We start from the raw sequence: 20,426 nt of genomic DNA, 5'->3' as shown, positions 1-20,426 counted from the left end.
AGTTCACAGATTATTTTAGATAACCACTTGGTTGATTTGTTGTGTGAAACAGAAACTTTTCATGATTTTTTTGTTTGGTAAGAAATTTATATATCATGTTTTATAATTTTGAAAAGGGAAAATTGAGCGATTTATTTGTTATAGAAATTGTTATTGTTTCCTAAAAAAAACACAAGTTCCTACTATAACTTCAAAACTAATAGCAATAAAAAATTAATTATTACACCAATGGATTCTATTAAAAAAAGTGCCTTTAGGATGTTTTTGTTTCATGTTGATAGCCCCAAAAATAAAGAAGTTATGACAACTTTTTTACGCAAATTTCTAATTTCCTCTTATATTTTGAAAACAGTTAAATTTATCAGGTTGCGGTTTTCATCAAATCAATTCTGTCAAAAATCGATCCCAAAAATATGCCATTCATTTTTTTTTTGCTCAAAGGGGTTCTGAGATTCCCTCGCTAGACAACGAATTGGGACACCCGATAGACATATAAAAATAGTTAGAGGAGCGTTGGAGTACATGTACCACTTTTAAATATTAACGAATAGGTAGTGTTAATTTGATCTTTAAGAAAAAAATGTGTTTTTCTGGCTGGACCCGAGACTTATTGAGTGAACTGTTAATATTCGATATTCTTAATTTCCAAACCGAATAACTTTTAACAAATTCATGAGCATCAAGTGAAACTTGATGCATTGTTTCTCTTATCATTGTATATTTTCGAATTTTCAGGTCTAATTTTAAACACCTAGTAAAGGAATTCAATAAATTGCATATTTCAAACGTGAAACGGCATGATATAATGGTTTTTCCTGTGAAAATCCATATATTGGACCTCATCCAAGATGAATGAATAATTTCCGATTGAGTAGAGAACTCTATCAGTGTCGCTGATGAAAGTATCATTTTTTGAAATTTCGCGCGAATACTCACCAAGTTTTCTCGAGTGCCACTTTAGAATATTCCTAAAGGTAAATCCAGTAAATCGATATTTTTTCACATTTTAAACAAACATTGGTAAATGTCAATCGAAAGATAAGATAAGTCAAGACATGGTAGAAGTCATGGAGAACTACTAGTTGAATCAGTGGAAATAATTGTTCTGTTTCGCTTTTTTTATATGCAAACTTAGGTGAGTTTTCAATGGATAAGTCAATTAACCATCTGTAAGGGTAAATTTAGTCATAACACTCCCATCATTTAATATTTCGGATATTTAAAAAACAGCCAGATAAGTATTAACGTTCTTGCAAATATCCCAATTTAAATCAAACGCGAAAAATTCAAGTTTTGCGTTTTTCTAACGAATTCAGATTACTTCGAGAATCAATTTTCGAATTGTTTTCATTGCAACAACTTAAAAAAACCATGTAGGTGCCGACATACGCATCTACCAATAATTATTAGGCTATGTAAACATCAATAAGGTTAATAAAATATCTTACTATAAATCGAAAATACTTAAAAAATTTCCAGACAATTTATAAATAGAAAAAAGAGCCTCATGAATTATTTTTGCATTATCTTACGAGATAATGAACTGTTAAATATCGAAATTAGATCAGATCGTTTTGAAGTACAGAACATGTCTATCTAGGTATATTCAATTGTAATCGTAATTATTAAATATCAAAATTTTGGGTGAAAGGGCATCAAAATTATACAAAGTTAAAAAAAAGACAAAGATTAATATATCGAAGTCAAAGAAGGCACCTTTTGAATTAATACTCTTACGACTTTTGAAAATACAATAATCATCGAGACATTTTTCAAACGCATTTTCAAAAATCTACGTCAACACTCATTCCCCGAACAGAGCGTTTTATCATTTCGTCACAATGCTGTCTATCATTTTCGAATTTTGAGCCAAGTCAAACAATAAGGGTTGATTCACTGGTGATGAATTCGTGGTCAAATTTAATTCTATCCATCCAGCCCTAAACACGATAACTCTCGAACGGAAAAACTAGGAAATATGAATTGAAATTTTGAATTGAGATAAAGAATAACAATTTCAAATCTCATGCAATATTTCATGTCCATCGTGTCATCAAAACCAGGAGAAAATGAAAGGATAATATCGATAAGAATTCCCGAATATGTCCGTGACCTTAATAATGACGGAGTTGAAATTTCGGATGTAAATATTAATCTTAATTTGTTTTTGTTCAAAATTTGAGAATTTATAAGAAGAATATTGGGAAAAAAAAATCCCAATATTTCTAACAATATTCACAACACTGTTACACAAGTGAATTTTCTTTACACGAATTTTAAGGACTAAGTGTCTGATTTCTTCTTAAATTTCTATAAGTATTCAAAAATGAGTAGGTACTGATTTTAATAAAACAATTTAACAATTTCTGAACGTTGTTGAAGCGTGTACCTATCTTTTATATCATTAAATAACATATGTGAGTCATAAGAAATTTCAAAGAATACTAGGTACAGTGCAGCCATTTATAACCATTTAAAATTGTATAATTCTTATTGGAAAACCCTATATATATGTGAAATTGAATCACATATATCATTTATATAAACAGTTCTAAGGTCCCCAATTGGTGCTTGAATTACGATCTTTTGAAAGTCCTGACGCCAATTGAATGCTTTTCTCGATTTTTTTTGGAAATTAATCAATTCCTAATTCCTAGAATCGTGTTGCAATGAATTCAGAATAAATTCCCTAAGTGTTCTAATAACTGATAATTGCCTATATAGTATACGTTTTATAGTTGTCAGCCAATCTTCCTGGTTTTCTGAATCACTCAATTAGGAAATCAGTTCAGAACTAAGATAGCAGGTGCGGAAATTTCATTGATAATTTATATATTTTTCCTAATTTTATCAAACCCTTGAAATGGCGCCCAATCTGCTATAAATACACTCCAATATAATTTCCTGTACAAGTTCCAGAAACTGCATTCGAAGTAATTAAAAGATAAATAAATACATATTAGAGGTTAGAAGGTTGAAGCTACACTGAAAATTCCAGAATATTATTTATTGTAAACTTGGTGAATATATAAAAAAAATTGAGAAAAGCGCCGACTTGTCATCAAGAACTTTCGAGCGCTAGACAATAGACATTTCATATCTATCGAATTCGTACTTTCGAAATTATTAGTAAAACAAAAATTCAAACAGTCTTTCTCGAGCCAAATTACGTAGATGGGATTGCGATACAAAGATACAACAAAAGATGAAAAATCAGGACTATATATCGGGTGTCCCAAGGTGAGTGGCCTATTAGATTATTATGGAAACTATTGATGGTAAAGATTTCAAATTTTGTGGATAGATATTTGGCCATGTAAGGTACATTTTTAAAATAATTTCACATTTCCAGTGTTGCCCGATGTACGACAATTTGGCAACAACTTTGTTATTTTAAATGGGACATCCGGTATTTCTATTTTTTTTATGATACTCCATAAAATATTAAATCTATTCACTCTTACTTTTCCACCCCTATCTTTAACGGTTTTTGAGTTATTAATTATTTTTCGAAATTTTAGATCAAATTGGCCTATTACGAAAATGACTCTAGTTCGCTCAATATTTGAGATTTAAGTCAGAAATTTTGCAAGTCGTTAGATATTGATCTGATCTGTGTCACTGTTTTTGAATTATGGTTGTCAATAATACAGGACGGACCAAAAAAATCATCATTTGCCAAGTTACAAAATTGTAAAAAAGTCTATTTTTTCAAATGGACACCTAGTATTTTTTTCTATTTTTGGAATCAGTTCAACACACTCTACAATTTTTCTATTCACGTCCCTATACCTATCTTCACTGGATTCCGCGTTATATGTGTATATCTTTCTTGAGCCATTATTTATAGAAAAACCTCGGAACAAAACACCTGTTAGGCAATAATTGTTTATTTTGACATTTATAGATTGAACTGATTCATTGATATATCGATCTATGAACGACATAGAGAAAATAACAATACAAAAGAAATTAACGCTTATTGAATCAATGTGAAATCTAATAAACGCATATAACTCGGAATCCAGTTGAGATAGGTATAGGGACGTGAATAGAAAAATTGTAGAGTGTGTTGTACTGATTCCAAAAATTGAAAAATGTACTAGGTGTCTAATTTGAAAAAATAAACTTTTTTACAATTTTGTAACTTGGAAAATGATGATTTTTTTTTGGTCCGTCCTGTATTATTGACGACCATAATTCAAAAGCAGTGACACAGATTAGATCAATATCTAACGACTTGCTAAATTTCTGACTTAAATCTCAAATATTGAGCGAACTAGAGTCATTTTCTTAATACGCCAATTTGATCTGAAATTTCGAAAAATAATTAATAACTCAAAAACCGTTGAAGATAGGGGTGGAAAAGTAAGAGTGAATAGATTTAATATTTTATGGAGTATCATAAAAAAAATAGAAATACCGGATGTCCCATTCAAAATAACAAAGTTGTTGCCAAATTGTCATACATCCGGCAACACTGGAAATGTGAAATTATTTCAAAAATGTACCTTACATGGCCAAATATCTATCCACAAAATTTGAAATCTTTACCATCAATAGTTTCCATAATAATCTAATAGGCCACTCACCTTGGGACACCCGATATACAAAGCGTGTTTTTTTAGAGCTATAGAACTTTAAATTGCAATAAAACAACGATGGATTATTCGATTGACATGAATTTTATTTATCCGTAAGATAATCTTGTGGCATTACATTTTAAATACGATTTCTGGCATATAACCGCCACGGCTAGCTCGGATGTAGTCCAATCTGGACGTCCAATTTGCGATGACTTTTTCCAACATTTGTGGCCGTATATCGGCAATAACACGGCGAATGTTGTCTTCCAAATGGTCAAGGGTTTGTGGCTTATCCGCATAGACCAATGACTTTACATAGCCCCACAGAAAGTAGTCTAGCGGTGTTAAATCACAACATCTTGGAGGCCAATTCACAGGTCCAAAACGTGAAATTAGGCGGTCACCAAACGTGTCTTTCAATGAATCGATTGTGGCACGAGATGTGTGACATGTTACGCCGTCTTGTTGGAACCACAGCTCCTGGACATCATGGTTGTTCAATTCAGGAATGAAAAAGTTAGTAATCATGGCTCTATACCGATCACCATTGACTGTAACGTTCTGGCCATCATCGTTTTTGAAGAAGTACGGACCAATGATTCTACCAGCCCATAAAGCGCACCAAACAGTCAGTTTTTCTGGATGTAACGGTGTTTCGACATACACTTGAGGATTAGCTTCGCTCCAAATGCGGCAGTTTTGTTTGTTGACGTAGCCATTCAACCAGAAGTGCGCTTCATCGCTAATGGACGTAGTGCGCGATACGTATTCCGTATACGAACTATTATTTTCGAAATAAAATTGCACTATTTGCAAGCGTTGTTCAGGCGTGAGTCTATTCATGATGAATTGCCAAACCAAACTGAGAATAAATCACTTGGCAGCTGTTAAATTGGCCGCCATCTTGAACAGTAATGCCAACTTAAAGTTATATACCTCGAAAAAAAACACCCGTTCTAAGTTAGCATGTACAATGATTGCTAAAAAGTATACATATATTGGAGAAACATCTTTTCAGTTTAGAATAAATTCTGCATATTCCAATCATTTATTAGAATTAAGACATACGTTTAATCCGTACTTTTGAAATTCTACATAGCGATGTAGTAGCTCTTTACTTACCCGGGAGATGGCGTCGTGTGTTGCACATCTCTCGGAAGATAGGAACCACTTAGGATATAAACCTGGTCGTTCTACGGCCGAGTCACCTGAGATACAATACCACTACCGGAGTTCAAAAACCCAGTCCCTAGAACTCATAACATGAATTATGCCATGGCGATTATATATATTAAACACCCAACAAAATTCTAATGCAACAATTCCCACTAATATAAGAGAACTCTTTGGAAATAGAAACAATCCAAACGCCATCAAAGTAATTTCGGCAATAACCTTCATCAGAAATACAAGGAAGCAGTCAACTCAAGATCGTCATCATCTTCTTTAAAAACTAAAAGATGGAAAGACTTTGCTAGAAATTTGAATAATTCTAGCGATATGTGGAAGTTGATCAAATCACTGAAACTCAGAAATACTCCACGTAAAATTCCACCCTTCCAAAGTCAACAAGGTCGCCTATCAAAGACAAGGAAAAAGCAGATCATATAGCCCTGTCATACGCGGAAATCCACGACTCCACGAAATCCCTTTCAAATACAGAAACAATTATTCAATTCCAATTAAGAAAATCAAACATAAACTAATTCAACATTTGATTATGAGAATCCAACCCCTTTTCCGATCCCTCCTTAAACCATCGTCTTCTTAATAATAATAATAAACTTTATTCACCAAGAACAAATACTCATGACCTTCCCATCAACATGATTGCATGGGTTGTCAGTATAAATAATATATTTACATAAAAACGTGCATCAAACACTTGATAAAAACAATTAAAGTTCTTGTTAACCCACCTGAGCGACAGTTGTTTTCCTTCAAGCACTCGACATGCCTCAGTAAAAATTTACACTCTTTCTTAAATACCTATGTAAATAACCAGCCATATTTCGAAACTAGATAAAACATCGAGCTAGGTACTAGTCTTTAAATTATTCTTTAAGAAACACATAAACATTGTATATATAACGTTGTAACATATTTTATGGAAATTTATATAAAACTGCTGTATAGCAAAAAAAAGTTGTTTTCCTTCAGGCCGAGTCACCATGCTCCGCCATACAGATAAGGCACTTAAGGCAGGTTCTACCCTTTAATGTGCATATGCCGCTCCTGTATGGTGTCACCTAAAACCGACACCCTTAAGGCCACTTCAACTATACCAATAATAATATTCGATTAATAACTATTAAAAACAGATACAAATGTATCACCGAACTCCACGGATTGGAATAAATTTCTACCATAAGAGAGTATGTTAATAAAATATCATCAACATTAAACGAAAAACTGAATTATGTGAGCGATTCTACGAGGAAAATGACTAGAATCAGACACAACAACAAAAATTTAAACGATAAGCATATTCTGCCTTACGAACATCTGCCGATTTTCATGCAGTCTATTTGAACTGTGTACATTTTGTATATAGTTTCTTTCAATTCTCTCGAGCAGGTTTTTTATTTTTATTTTCCTGTATATAACTAAACATATTTAAACGCAAATTTCATCATCCTTGTATGAAACTTTTCAAAGACTTTATGTCCTATTTTTATGAAAACTGTAGTAAAACAAAAATTAATTGCAGGAACTATCAATTGTATATAATTAAATGAAAACTATTGAAAAAATACTTGTATGAAAAACGTGTAAATAAACTCTTTTTTCTTTCTGTTTAAGGCAGGGGCCACTGAATATTTCACTGATCCTCAGTGTTTCCGAGATGAAACACTGTATCCTCTGAGAGCACCTACAAAATTGGCTTCAGACCGCCTCGCTAAACCGCAAAAAAAATTAAAAATGATGGCGACGAGAAAACATTTTCTGGAATATTTCTTCAGAAAAAGTTTTTCTCAAAAATATTTTTTAATTTACGATCCTGCAAATACCTGGTATTAGGTATAAGGCTGTTTGCGGTTTGAACCAAAAATGTACAGGAAGTTTAGGAGAAGATCTTGAACTTGCTACTTGGACAATTCATCAAAACTCAAAATTTTCAAATTAGAACCTATATTTTTTTATTCTTTGAATCAACTCTACGGTTGAAATTAGGGGGACTTCAGCAAACCCTATATACTTAAAATGAAAATTTCAAGAGTTATCTAGAAAAAGCTTGAAATAAGGAAAAACCACAATTGAACCGCAGAGTGGAAGTAGTCTGTGACTTCTGTAAAACACAGAAAGAAACTAAAATTCGGTGTTTCGATAACTAACTTTGACATTTCATGAAGCATACATACGGCACCGAACGAGAGTAGTTCAGTCGAATGCGCTATTAGTTTTCTGTGTTTTATATACAGAAGTCGCAGACTACTTCACTCAATTAATCAGTTAAAAATTTAGGTTTTTCGTTATTTCTTCCTCGATATCATCTCTTGCGGTTTTCATTTTAGATAAAAGATTTGCTTAAGTATAAACACTCTCATTTTTATACGTAGAATTGACTAAAACATTTTTTTCTTAAGAATCCAATTAACGCATGAACCGTTAAGTTTTTACCCAAGTCATGACACATTTATTAAATTGTCATCGAATAAGCTATCTAATGATGTAATAAATATACTGGAATACTGGATGTGCTATTTAAAATAAGAAAGTAGTGGTCTGTTTCCGGTATAACCGGAAGTTGTAGAAATCTGAAAATATTTCAGAGAGAAAGATCACTGTCTCAAACTCAACATGCAAATTTTCAGCACAAATTTATGATTAGCTCTCCGTAAACGACTAATAGGCCATCGCGGTGAATCACCCTGTATATAAGAGTCTTGTAAATGACACCGGGACACTCATTTTTGCCTAATGACATATTATTCGTTTTCGAAGCCTAAGGTATACTTAACTGACCACATTCAATAAAATATTGCTCAGAAATTAAGTTCCTGTAGCTAGCTATGCCTCGAAAACGAGAGATAATATTCATAAGACATTCTTCCGGTGTCATCTACGCGACTATATGTATATGTTTGTCCAGTTTATGATGAAACATTCTGTATAAGTGATAGTTTCGTTTTGAAAATTTCAGTTATTAAAAATCTGAAGAAGGTACTGGTATAGCAAAACAATTGTTATTTTTATTATTAAAATGGGAAAATAAAATAACTGTCATTTAATTTCGATTAGAGTTATCTGTTCGGGGAACGATCGCTCAAAAACAATAAGTCTGTGTATACAATTTTCTGTTAATGAAAATAATAAACCAAAGCATCCAGAATTTTCGCCTACTTTAATAATGAATTATCTTATTTAGAAATCAATAATGGACAGATACATAGAATTCATGGGCCTCATCTCCATCATGCTGCTATCAACAGCTTTAGCTGGATGCCCCTCCAAGTGCATTTGTTGGAAGAATGCAGTGAAATGCTCAGAAAAGTCTCTAATGAACGTGCCAAATTTCCAAAGACTGGAAAACAACCCAACCATCATTGACCTATCCGCAAACGAAATAGATTTTATTGCATACGACGATTTGAGCTTCGATAAAGCCGAATTCGTACACATCTTATATTTGAATAATTCAAAAATAATCGACGTTGACGATACAGCATTCAAAGAACTCATCAGCGTAGAAATAATTAATCTCTCCGAGAATCTTTTAGGGGATTTACCGCCTAATACGTTCCTGTACAACACTAAATTAATTTTTTTAGATTTATCCAAAAATTTATTCAGAATAATGCCGAAATTGGTGTCCTCTAGCCTGGAATCACTAATCCTTACCAACTCTGGAATACAAAAAGTTGAAAACGACAATTTCGCACAATTGCCAAATTTGAAATACCTGAATTTACAGAGGAATAACATCAAGATGGTCGATTTAGAAACGTTCAAATATTTGCCGAAACTAAATTTAATAGAGCTTGAATTCAATCGGTGGAAATGTACCTGTCAATCAGTTGAATTATTCAATTATCTGCAAGAAAACGATGTATTAGATATTAAAAAACCAATCCAATGTAAAAGCAATACAGATGTTTTCATAACTTTTTTTACCGAAAATGGGACTTCTGAACCTATCAAGGAATTATGCGAAAACAGCAAGAATGATTTATCTTATAATTTTGTTGGAAACTATCTAGAACCAAAAGAAATATTCAATCAACGCAGAAGCGCTGAAAATCAACGTAAAATGACAAAGGAGAACAATCAAAAAATACAGAAATCAGAAAAGAATGAAACTAACACTGCAACCCATTACCAGATAATAAAGAAACAAAATGAAGAAAATCTAAAAACCAAGTGTAAGAAAAATTTTGACAACATTCCATCTTTCACTATTACAAATTATATAATTTTTTTCGTCGCCGTAATTTTAGCATTCATTGTAGGCTTAGCCTCAGGTTGTTTATTTGTGGGATCCTCGAGTAATAAGAGAAAAGATAGCAGTTCTAGCAGTGATTCCTTACTCAAAGGGAATATTTTAGTTTAATGAAAAATTTGGTTTTTGGTCCATGTGCAATGAAAATAAACAGATATATTCAAGCAAATAAGTTTGTACAAATTCATACTTAACCAATTGTATATTTTATAGTATTAGGTATATTTATTAATTATATTAATTAAGTAGTGTCTGAAACTCAAGAATTTGTTATCTTTTTTATAATAAATTTAATGACTGAGTTAACCAGTAAGATGCCATTTTTTTATCCTCAAAATCCAATCAAATATCGAGCAGACTTCATAGAAATATATTTCTCTCAAATAAAATTACATAAATACACAACATTCTCATCAATAAACAATATTTCTAATGTCTAATAGTATAGGTACAAGTGGGGTCATTAATTTAATATTCAAACACCTTATATCTCTAAAAACATACACTAGCAAGAATATACAATCCTTGACAAAGAGTAACAGCCATACAGATATTTTTTTACTTTACATTGTCTCTAAACATGAAGTTTATTCATTCAATATTGGTGCATACAGATCTGGAATATGAGATTAATTACAGAAGCTCTTGATGAATTATTGTATTGCACACTTTCCTTCAAATTGATTTTATTCTCAAATAAAAAAAATTGAAATTTGAGCAAGTTTATCCTGAGATTTGAAGAAAATCTCATTTTTAGTTATTTTGTTTAGTTGTAGCGGTGTATTTCAGATAAGCATGTAGAAAACAGAATATTTTTCCAATATTCATAAAACATAAAATTTCATAAGGAAAATAAAAAACAAAAAAATGGAATGAAATCGGGAATAATTATAAAAAATTTTAAAACATTGAAATAAATGCAAATATTAGAAATAAGAATTCAATTTGCAATTTTAGTGGTGGAAGCACTATAATAAGTCTTAATAGTTTGATAGTGGTAATTTTAAGACTATACATACTTAATTAAAAGAATATTTCTAACATAATATTATATTTTCTATGAAATTCATGTTGAAACTCATTATTTCCGTCAGAAATAAGTTTAATTTTTGTTACCAAGCTTATAACGAAACTCAATATTGATATTTGAATGAAAATCCTTATTGTCGAAGTGAATTCTACATTGTTAGTCGTCTCATAATCATAAGAGAGTATACTTTATTGAGAATTTCATTTGGCAGTATTTCTTAATTTATTTGTATTTCGCAGAATAAAGTAAATTTCAAAGTTTTTATCATTTTATAAATAAATATAAATAAACTAAAAATGTCAACGAAAATCTAATCATTTTCTCAATATAATGTCAATTTGAAATCATTATTATTATTATATATACCATTCCTCAGTATTTTTCACGAGATTATAAGCTGACACTAGCTTCTATTAATATTATGTGGAATCAAAACTTAGTGATTCAATGAGTGATGAAGAGAAATATTACTCTGAAATTTTTAGAAGGAATATCGTCTTGGTTATGGAAGAATAATAATGGCTCAGTAATGTAAAAAACGATAATTGAAATCAACGAATCAATAAAAAAATTAATTTCAATTTCGTTCAATGATCACTGGTCTTTAAATCTTTTTTTCAGTAAAATGTCTTTTTATGGGGATTGATATATAGCACAAATGTGACTTTTAGTTTCTCACTTATTTTTGGGCTATCAGCTATCAATCGAAAGAAAAATATGGAATAGTTCAAGATGAAACCTAAGGTGAGTAAAAATATTTTATAATGGAATTAATAAAATATGGGAATAATTTTAGGAAAACCAATTCATTATTTTGGTTTATTTATAGAATAAGTGTTGAAATTAAAATTGAAAATAAATTCACTCATTTTCAATTAATGGGAGCTGCAATTAGAAAAGATCAAAAATGAACTTGACTAGTTTAGAGTTTGTGCAAAAATAAATATGAGTTCATGTCCTAGTATTATTATATTCTAGTTCCCTGAAATAGAGAATATAAGTTTTCTTGATATATTGTTGTAAACTACTAGTATGTTTTGTAAACGTTTTCGTTGTTTAAAATATTCAATCATACTCTTACCCAATGATATACATGTTGTATCAAGCAATGGACTTTCTCGAAAAGTATTTCATTTTAATTTTTCGATGTTTGAGTAAAATAATAATAATAATAATAATAATAATAATAATAGCAATTTATTTCAAAAATTATCACAGTCTAGACAAAATTAATCACAGAATGAACAATCTATCACAGAATGAGACAAAAAGAAACAGGTCAAGCGAGAAAAGAAAAAAAATTTTCAATGCCGGATAGAACAATAATCGTAATACTCATCCAGGCAATACGGTTCACAATCCACTAAAAATTGACGAACCTTAAAGTCAAAAGAGCCTGCACCATCAAGATCCCGCATGGATTTAGGTAATGAATTGTATAATTTCATACAAGAATACAGCACACTATTCTGAGACTGTGTCAGAAATAGTCTTGGAAGATGAAAAGTATGAACTTGCCTTGTGTTGTTAATATTTTGAAATTTATTAAACAGGTATTTATGCTTGGATACAAATTGCAAAGACTTGTAAACAAAAAGCCCAGTGACTGTCAGGATGTTATTGTCCCTGAAAATATTTCTACAGGATTCCCTAAAATGCATTCGCAACATCAACCTCAATGCCATCTTCTGAGTAACAAATAGGCGACGCGCAGAAATGCTTCCACCCCAAAATATTATACCATACGCTAGTCGCGACTCGAAATTAGCGTAGTAAACAGTTTTTAAGATATCGACGTCAACCTGACGTTTTAGTACATTAATGGAATAATTAACCGATAAAAGCTTTCTATTTAAAGAATCAACATGCACATGCCACTTTAGGGTACTATCAATGAATAACCCGAGAAATCTAACAGATGTCCCAACTGGAACGTTACAGTCATCAGTAATATTTAAAGATGAAGGAAAATCATGTCGAGAGCGATCAGTATGAAAAAACACCAGCTCGGTTTTTGTTGAATTTAACTTAAGGTCATTATCAGAGCACCAACTCCCAATCCTCCCAAACACCTCAGACGCACCCTCAATAACTGAGGAAACACTGTTACCACAAACGACAACATTTGTGTCATCCGCATAAAGAGAAAGTTCATAAGAAGGTGAGTCAATAACTCTAGGTAAGTCATTTATATAAACTATGAAAAGCAATGGGCCCAGTACGCTGCCCTGAGGCACTCCAGATGTGATCTTGATTTCATCTGATAAGTATCCACTTCCTTCATATTTTAGCTCTACTTTTTGAACTCTATTGGTCAGGTAGCTTCTTATAAGGTCCAATTGCCTATCACGTATTCCATAATGCTCAAGCTTGTCCAGCAGTTTTCGGTGGTTAACACTGTCAAATGCTTTGGACAAGTCGAGAAACACACCCAGAGGAATATCTCCTCCATCCAAGACCTCAGTAATTTTTCGCAATAGATCGAAAATCGCAGTTTCCGTAGATTTATTAGATATAAATCCATGCTGAGATGGATTAAAGATATTGAACTTTCTGAAAAAGGACACAAGACGGACACAAAGTATCTTTTCAAACACCTTTGAGAAAGTAGCTAACAGGCTTATGGGCCTATAATTGCCAAAATCAGCTTTAGAGCCTTTTTTAAATAACGGTTTAATAATTGCCATCTTTAGGGCATCTGGAAATATTCCCTCAACAAATGAACGATTAATTATAAAGCTTAAGGGTTCTGCTATTATATGAATACATTTTTTTACTATTTTCATAGAAATACCGTCGAAACCACATGAAGAAGAATTCTTCATTTTAATAACCATTGATACTAATTCTCGAGCTGTCACCTCGAACACATAAAAAGAGCTTTCGTTTCTCTGTACACCACAAGTATTTCCCTCCCCAGAAAGTTCACAGCTTGTACCACAAGCAGAAAAAAATTGATTGAACTTATTTGCAACATCTTCTGGATTGCCTGCAGGAAAATGGTCATACTCTGTATGACGTTTGCCAGTGAGATCTCTGACAATGCTCCATGTCATTTTTGATTTGTTCGAAGAGTTCTTAATAAGACTCCCATAATGAGCCCGTTTGAGCTGTGTGATCCGCCTGTCATAATACTTCTTTGCAACTCTGTACTGATCTAAGTACAGAGGGTCAACCCGTGACATTGTATAGAGTATATCTAATTGTCGTTTGATTTCCAACAACTGAGGATCAGAATTGCAAAAATTCAACCTACCAGAGGAAGCTCGAAAGGAGACTGTGGGAAAGGCATCAGCAAATACTCCATTGAAAATTGACGAAAAACAGGACCACATGTCTTCTACTTTTTGTCTATTGATGTCATATAATACTGACCAATCTATATCAGTCAAAGCACTCAGAAAAACTCTTATATTCGAGGAACTAAAATTTCGGCGCTTAGACGGCATTGCTTTTGGAGAAATTAAACTATTTATGTTGAAATTGATCGATATTGCCTTGTGATCAGAAAGATGTGGTTGCATTATTCTCACCTGACCACCCTCGACATTTGTGAATATGTTGTCCAGACAGGATGACGAGAGAAGAGCCTCCCGAGTTGGTTCACTAACAATTGGTTGAAGACCATACGAGTGTAGCACAGACAACAGAGTTTGTGTATCCCTGTGATTTGGTTTGAGTATATCCACATTAAAATCACCCACTATGACAAACCTTGCAGACCTTTCACCATTCAGGATATCAAGCAATAGTGCAAGCTTTTCAAAAAACCGCTCAATATCACCCAAATTGGGTTCGCTTGACCTGTAAACACATATGACAATTAAATTCAAATTATTATTAACTTTACATTGAACAGCACAGCATTCAAAAATATACTGAGCACTTAATTTACAAATATCTGTTCTGACAAAAAATCTTTTAAAATAATCACGAATAAAAATTGCAGTACCACCATGTCTGTTAAGCGGACGACAGAAACTGCTCACAAGTAGAAAACCCGGCAGTGAATACGAAATCAACTGGTCCTGATTTAGCCAATGCTCACTTATGGCCAGAAAATGACACTCATTATCCTGAATAAACTGTTCCAGACCTTGAAATGCTGTTGACAAACATTGGATGTTCAGGTGTGTGATGCATAACTGAGAAACTGCATCAGAGGAGTCAGCCGATGTTAGTCCTTTTTCTGCTCTGGATTGATAGAACTGCTTGCTCTCTCTAAAAAAGTTTTCTCTGTGCTTCTTTCATTAGCTTTCTGAAAATTATAATAACGTGACACCAGAGCCCCATTAGGCCAAATTTCCTTATTCCAGGCTTTATCTAAATTGACCTTTTGAATAGACACCTTCATAGAAGAATATATTTGGGGATGCTTAGATTGCAGTTTTTCGCAGATAACTTCTGGAAATTTATCCAATAATAGACTCTTCATGTCCTCAGGCTTTGCACCAGGCTGCAGTCGAGATACATGTAAAGATATAAATTTGGGTACTGCCTGTATATTAGACAACTGCTCATTTGTACCCACAACAAATTTACGATTGTTACGTTTGTTTTTGGGTTTAACTGTTAACCAATCATCATTATTTCCCTTAGATTTGTTGATATCCGTGGGAACAGGAAGAGTTACAATATCCTGCATTAAAGATTTATGCTGAGCATGTAAAATTGCTGAATTAACAGTTTGTTTATTTATTTTTATTTGACGTTTGGTATTTGCCAGTTTTGACATCCCTAAATCATTGTCAATGTTCTTATTGACAGCCGTTGATACATTCGAGCTACCAGAAACTATCTATCGAAATATAATTCGAAATAAAAACTACACTCGAGTTTCCAAAAATAAATGCAAGCTTTTAGAATTTTCATATTCATTTTCAAGGAACTAGGCCAATAAATCTATCCATTATTCTAGTTGTGAGTTATCTCTGAATATGTTGGGAATTTGGCTGTTTCGACCTTATTCTTTACCTTAAAACTGGGATAGAGAGCTACTTGATTGGTTCTTAGATTATGGCCTTTGCTAAAACCATTCCAATGATTTCCGGCCACACCTATAATATCACCTTCCGACATAGCCATCTCTCCGTTCTTGAGGGGCCTATGCGGAAGAACTGCTATTACATTATGAGCATTTTGACCACCATAATAATAGATATCGTCCAACGACTTGAATCTATCGTAGGCATCGGGGTAGTACGTTTGCATTATTTCGTAAGCTACTCTGCACACCTAAAGAAAATTAAAATAAAATTTCTGTTAAACAATTATAACATTATAAGTACATTTTTTTGTTATACGAAAATGCAAATAGGATATTTGACTGATTTTCTAAATCTTCTCAAATTATTCAATGATATTTATTGCACTTGTAGAAGATATATACATATTTTTATTTTGTATAAACATTCCACAAAATAATTGCCATTATTAACTCAATAGTTTTCTTTGGGACGATCACACTGATGTAAGTATTGAACTTATCATTACTGTTTGAGGTTAGAATTCAATGTTGTTTTAAGTGCCCTAAGTATTCAATGACTTTTATGTAGGGAAAATGAATCTGTTCAAACTCTCCAAAAACCATTATATATTATTGTGAAAAATGTCGAAATTTTCAATAAAACGCTAACCTCTAAGAAGCAAAATGCAAAGGATACACGTGTTTACTTCAAATTGACGTCATCTGATTCTGCACAATCCTTTTCATCTCTCATCTCGTTATAATTAATAGGTATTCGTTCCCCAAATCTATCATTCTATAATTTCGTCTCAATGTTTGTAATTTTCGAACGTCACTAATGACGAATTCGTTTGTAAAAATGAATGAAAAGAGCTACAAACTAAAAATTTTCAATGTAGGTTCAGACATGAATTCTGCGGTTAAGTTTGTTAATGCACGTTTCATCAAGATGAAAAATTGCATTTGGATATAGAATGACAATTTATAGCCTCGTTGGAAATTTCACGTTGATCTAGTAACAAGATCCATACAAGAAGAATATCGAAAAAAATTACCAAATAATTCTGTAGCCACAAGACTCACCAAATTCAGATTTCGAATGTTTATATCAAATAACCATTTCAACCTTCATGCAAAATTTCAAACTGATTGTATCTGGATCCTGCTAACTTATTATTGATTAATATGTTTATAATCAGTATCCCTCCCTTCCCCTCACCATAGTAAATATATCAAACTGATTACATCTGGGTCCTGCTAATTTATTATCAATTGAAATGTTTATATTTTTTTTTTATATTTTATGGTTAAGGGAAGGGATAATGAATTTCGTAGTATCCAGGTTCTGAACCAAAGAAACTTGATATAAAATGAAATTGATGTATTTCTCCATCAGCGTGTACATATAATCTAATATGAAAAGAAAAACAGACTGGTTAAATATAATATTTAAAACCAGTGTGTTTTTCTTTTCATATTAGTTCATATAAAATATCGAAAAACCAAAATTCAATATTTCAGTAACAACAGATCCGACCAAGTTGAAATTTTATGAGTATCTTAAGAATAAACTTTAAAGCTTCGTGTCAATAGCGTCGCGGACAAGTAGAAAATTCAAGCAGGATATCGAAAAAAATGAGGACAACACTGAAGTGATGTCGGAAGCATTTGCGCGCTCGTCATTCATACGTCAATTGCACCCTTCAAGACCACATATACCTATAAACAGTTCTGAGGTCTCCAACAAGTTCTCAAAAGCTCCTGACTAAAGTCAGCACTTTTTATACTGTAATACTATGAAAACATGTACAAAACAGGGATAAAATGACAAAATATGTGACTGTTAACAAACTAAGGCCTTTCCCAACTTGTCGTTATGATGAATTTCCAGTACTTTCTTTACTTACTTGGGAAGAAAATGTACAAACAAGATAATCACTCATGGACAACATGTGAATGTCTAGAATGATACCAATCAAAGATGAATCTGAATATCGAGTTGATAAAGCAGCAGTTTTGGCAATGGTAGAATCCCCGATAATTTCATAGCTGGGATACTTGTTTTGTGCTTCTTTTATTACTTTTGGCTCATCTGATGCTAGGTACACTCTTCGTTTATCAACTCTCTGTTTGAGCTCCAATTGATTATAATATTCATCAACCCACACCATGTATTCATCGACTCTATGAAGAGCAGCTTCAGTTCCAACTTTATCAGTTCTTCTTACATGAACCCTGCAAAATTTTGAATTGAAAGAATGAGAAAAACAGTCTGAAAACAAATTTAAAGTCAAAACTTCCTGGTCTGTGAAATGACATGAGGCTTTTAACACAACGATAACCTTAAAGGAAAGAGAATACATTTTAGATAACTCTAATATTTACCCAACTATTGGATGTTTAAATCCTATGTTGTTCATGGCTTCCTGTATGATGGAAGCGGTTTTTTTTTGTGGCTTCAATAGGTACTTAAGAATTTGCCCCACCCACCATACAATTGGATCTCCATGCAGTCTTACCAAACGTGGAGACAAATCTTCTGGTATTGTGAGAGGTAAAAATGGTGGTCTTGGTGTTAACGAATCAATTATTGGCAAGTTCACGACTTGTGTTTGTGCATTGCCTTGAAAATATAATTGTAAGACATTTCAAATAATCAGAGCAATTTATAAATATGAGCCAATAAAAACTTGACTCATTTTTTTAGTTGACAAACTGCTTGTATTGATGATGCAAATAAATAGTTGAAAATTATTTAATACCTGGCCAGTTGCTTGTGGACTCTCCACTGGGATCCAAACAGTTTTTAGAAATAGGCTGAAATATATCTTCCCAACCTGGTTTGTGGTATCTCCATCCTTTCGACTTCAAAATAAGTGTTCTTTTGGTACCATAGGCTACCATGAAACAGTAAACTACATGGTGTAATTGACAACCATAACCACATCCCTTGAAAATCTATGTTCAGAAAGCACAAAAATTCTTCATTCAATCAATTACCTTATTCAAACTGCAAACTAACTTCTTTGCATTAGCACAGTCTGATGGATTCTGCAAATATTCGAACCGTGTTTGTACCAAATCACTCAAATTTTTAGATTCTCTCTCTCTCCAAGCTGCGTATCCATCAACTTCTTGTATTTTGTCAATATCATGAAGTAGAGACCTAAGGGATGAGCAATAAGAGCTCCAATTCTGTTAAACAATTAAGTAGGTACTCACCTCTTCTGCTCTGATCCTAATGTTAAAAGATGGTTTATAGAATTTGTAACATCCGAAGGCGAACCACTTGTTTTTTTCTGTAGATCTAACAATCCTGAGTGTATAAAATACCAAAATTCTTTGGTATTACTTGATATCCTTCTTCGGAGTAATTCATACTGACTATTTGGTTCTTCCTTTGGACTTATGAAGAGTGCATCCTGATTTTCTTTATAAGAATGCTCAGCTTTAGTGAGACGAGATTGGAAATTTTCAATTGCTTCCTTTTGATCACCCTTGAATGAACTGCTAAAAAAATGACGTTATTAGAATAAATCGGGCGAGTTAACTTCCTTTGAATGTAAACTCACTCTAATCTGATGTCTCTAAATATTTCTTCTAGTTCTTTATTTTGTTTTCTCAAAGCTTCTAAATCACCTAAAGCTCTAGCTAATCTTTCAGAAGTCTTTGTATCCGAAGATTGCATGTGAGTTCCTAATATAGGAAAAGCTGTAATTATGAAAATCATAAGCCAAATTGCTAAGAATGCTGCTAAAATTCGGTGCCATCCTATTGAATTTATATGTTTTCTTATTATTAAATACATTCCAATTGAATTTCTTTTGTTTATACTATTTGTGTCTGAAAAATTTTGGGGTTATCCGTATTTGACAGACGAAATTTTATAGTTTTCTGCTAATAATTTAGAGATAAATATTTTGAATATTCAGCACTAGATGACGTTAGCTTCATTTTCACAAAATTTTTACAAAGAAGGTTTACTTTTTTATGAATTTCAATAACTATTTCTCCATTAAAATGGGCGAAATCATATATCAAACAATTTAAAGCTCACTTCTAGAATATGCAAAGATTTATATCTCTAAAAATATAAGAATAAATTCACAACTCACCAATTTAAAATCATTTCAAAAATATTTCTGATCTCTTCGATTTTTTTCTTCCCAATTCGCAACAATTATCAAGTTAAATAACAAGTTTCACACTTTCACTAATATTGGAGCTGGAAAATACTCATATACCCCAATGCGTATAGTTTGAATAGTTGTCAACACTAATGACATTGCTCATTAATGAGAATTTGTTTCATTTGAAGTTATAAAAACATTTCTCTATTGAATTATTCGTACAAATTCTTTGATCAGCTCAAAAAGATTCAAGAACTATACTTGTTCATTCCAA

The 20,426-nt window shown here is 32.3% G+C and overlaps 3 protein-coding genes across 5 annotated transcripts in view; 1 reads left to right on the top strand and 2 right to left on the bottom strand.

Moving 5' to 3' along the window:
- Positions 1 to 7,082, bottom strand: part of LOC123684973 (organic solute transporter alpha-like protein) — a 28,446-nt gene extending 21,364 nt beyond the window's left edge. The window contains exon 1 of the mRNA XM_045624513.1: positions 6,506 to 7,082. The gene's annotated coding sequence lies outside the window, so the exon portion shown is untranslated. The remainder of the gene's footprint in view (positions 1 to 6,505) is intronic.
- Positions 882 to 10,339, top strand: LOC123684971 (slit homolog 1 protein-like). Its single transcript, XM_045624508.1, has 2 exons — positions 882 to 1,135; positions 8,956 to 10,339. The coding sequence occupies exon 2, from the start codon at positions 8,965 to 8,967 to the stop codon at positions 10,135 to 10,137; it is 1,173 nt and encodes a 390-aa protein (XP_045480464.1). The 5' UTR covers positions 882 to 1,135; positions 8,956 to 8,964; the 3' UTR covers positions 10,138 to 10,339.
- Positions 10,340 to 10,380: 41 nt separating this feature from the next.
- Positions 10,381 to 20,271, bottom strand: LOC123684969 (alpha-(1,6)-fucosyltransferase). Of its 3 annotated transcripts, XM_045624506.1 has the most exons (9): positions 20,138 to 20,271; positions 19,595 to 19,733; positions 19,245 to 19,532; positions 19,023 to 19,188; positions 18,785 to 18,971; positions 18,408 to 18,645; positions 17,930 to 18,257; positions 15,866 to 16,291; positions 10,381 to 12,218 (listed from the first exon to the last, which is right to left on the bottom strand). In XM_045624506.1, the coding sequence occupies exons 2-8, from the start codon at positions 19,708 to 19,710 to the stop codon at positions 15,971 to 15,973; spliced, it is 1,644 nt and encodes a 547-aa protein (XP_045480462.1). In that variant the 5' UTR covers positions 19,711 to 19,733; positions 20,138 to 20,271; the 3' UTR covers positions 10,381 to 12,218; positions 15,866 to 15,970. The 3 variants fall into 3 exon arrangements, with proteins under 3 accessions (XP_045480462.1, XP_045480459.1, XP_045480461.1); XM_045624503.1 differs by lacking the exon at positions 20,138 to 20,271 and having other exon boundaries at positions 19,595 to 19,897; XM_045624505.1 differs by lacking the exon at positions 20,138 to 20,271 and having other exon boundaries at positions 19,245 to 19,529; positions 19,595 to 19,897.
- Positions 20,272 to 20,426: the final 155 nt, after the last annotated feature.

The sequence above is a fragment of the Harmonia axyridis genome, chromosome 7 (assembly GCF_914767665.1).
Source record: "Harmonia axyridis chromosome 7, icHarAxyr1.1, whole genome shotgun sequence".
Classification (NCBI taxonomy): domain Eukaryota; kingdom Metazoa; phylum Arthropoda; class Insecta; order Coleoptera; family Coccinellidae; genus Harmonia; species Harmonia axyridis.
The sequence above is the reverse complement of the archived record's forward strand: the minus strand, read 5'-3'. Positions and strand labels throughout refer to the sequence as shown.

Bases quoted from the DNA above. Each gene is read 5' to 3' on its own strand.
- LOC123684969 (XM_045624503.1), bottom strand. From the start codon at position 19,830: ATGTATTTAATAATAAGAAAACATATAAATTCAATAGGATGGCACCGA. The intron at 18,646-18,784 runs GTATTAAATAAT...TATATTTTCAAG, and splicing joins GTCCACAAGCAACTGGCCAG to GCAATGCACAAACACAAGTC. The intron at 18,258-18,407 runs GTAAATATTAGA...AAAATTTTGCAG, and splicing joins TTTAAACATCCAATAGTTGG to GGTTCATGTAAGAAGAACTG.
- LOC123684971 (XM_045624508.1), top strand. From the start codon at position 8,965: ATGGACAGATACATAGAATTCATGGGCCTCATCTCCATCATGCTGCTA.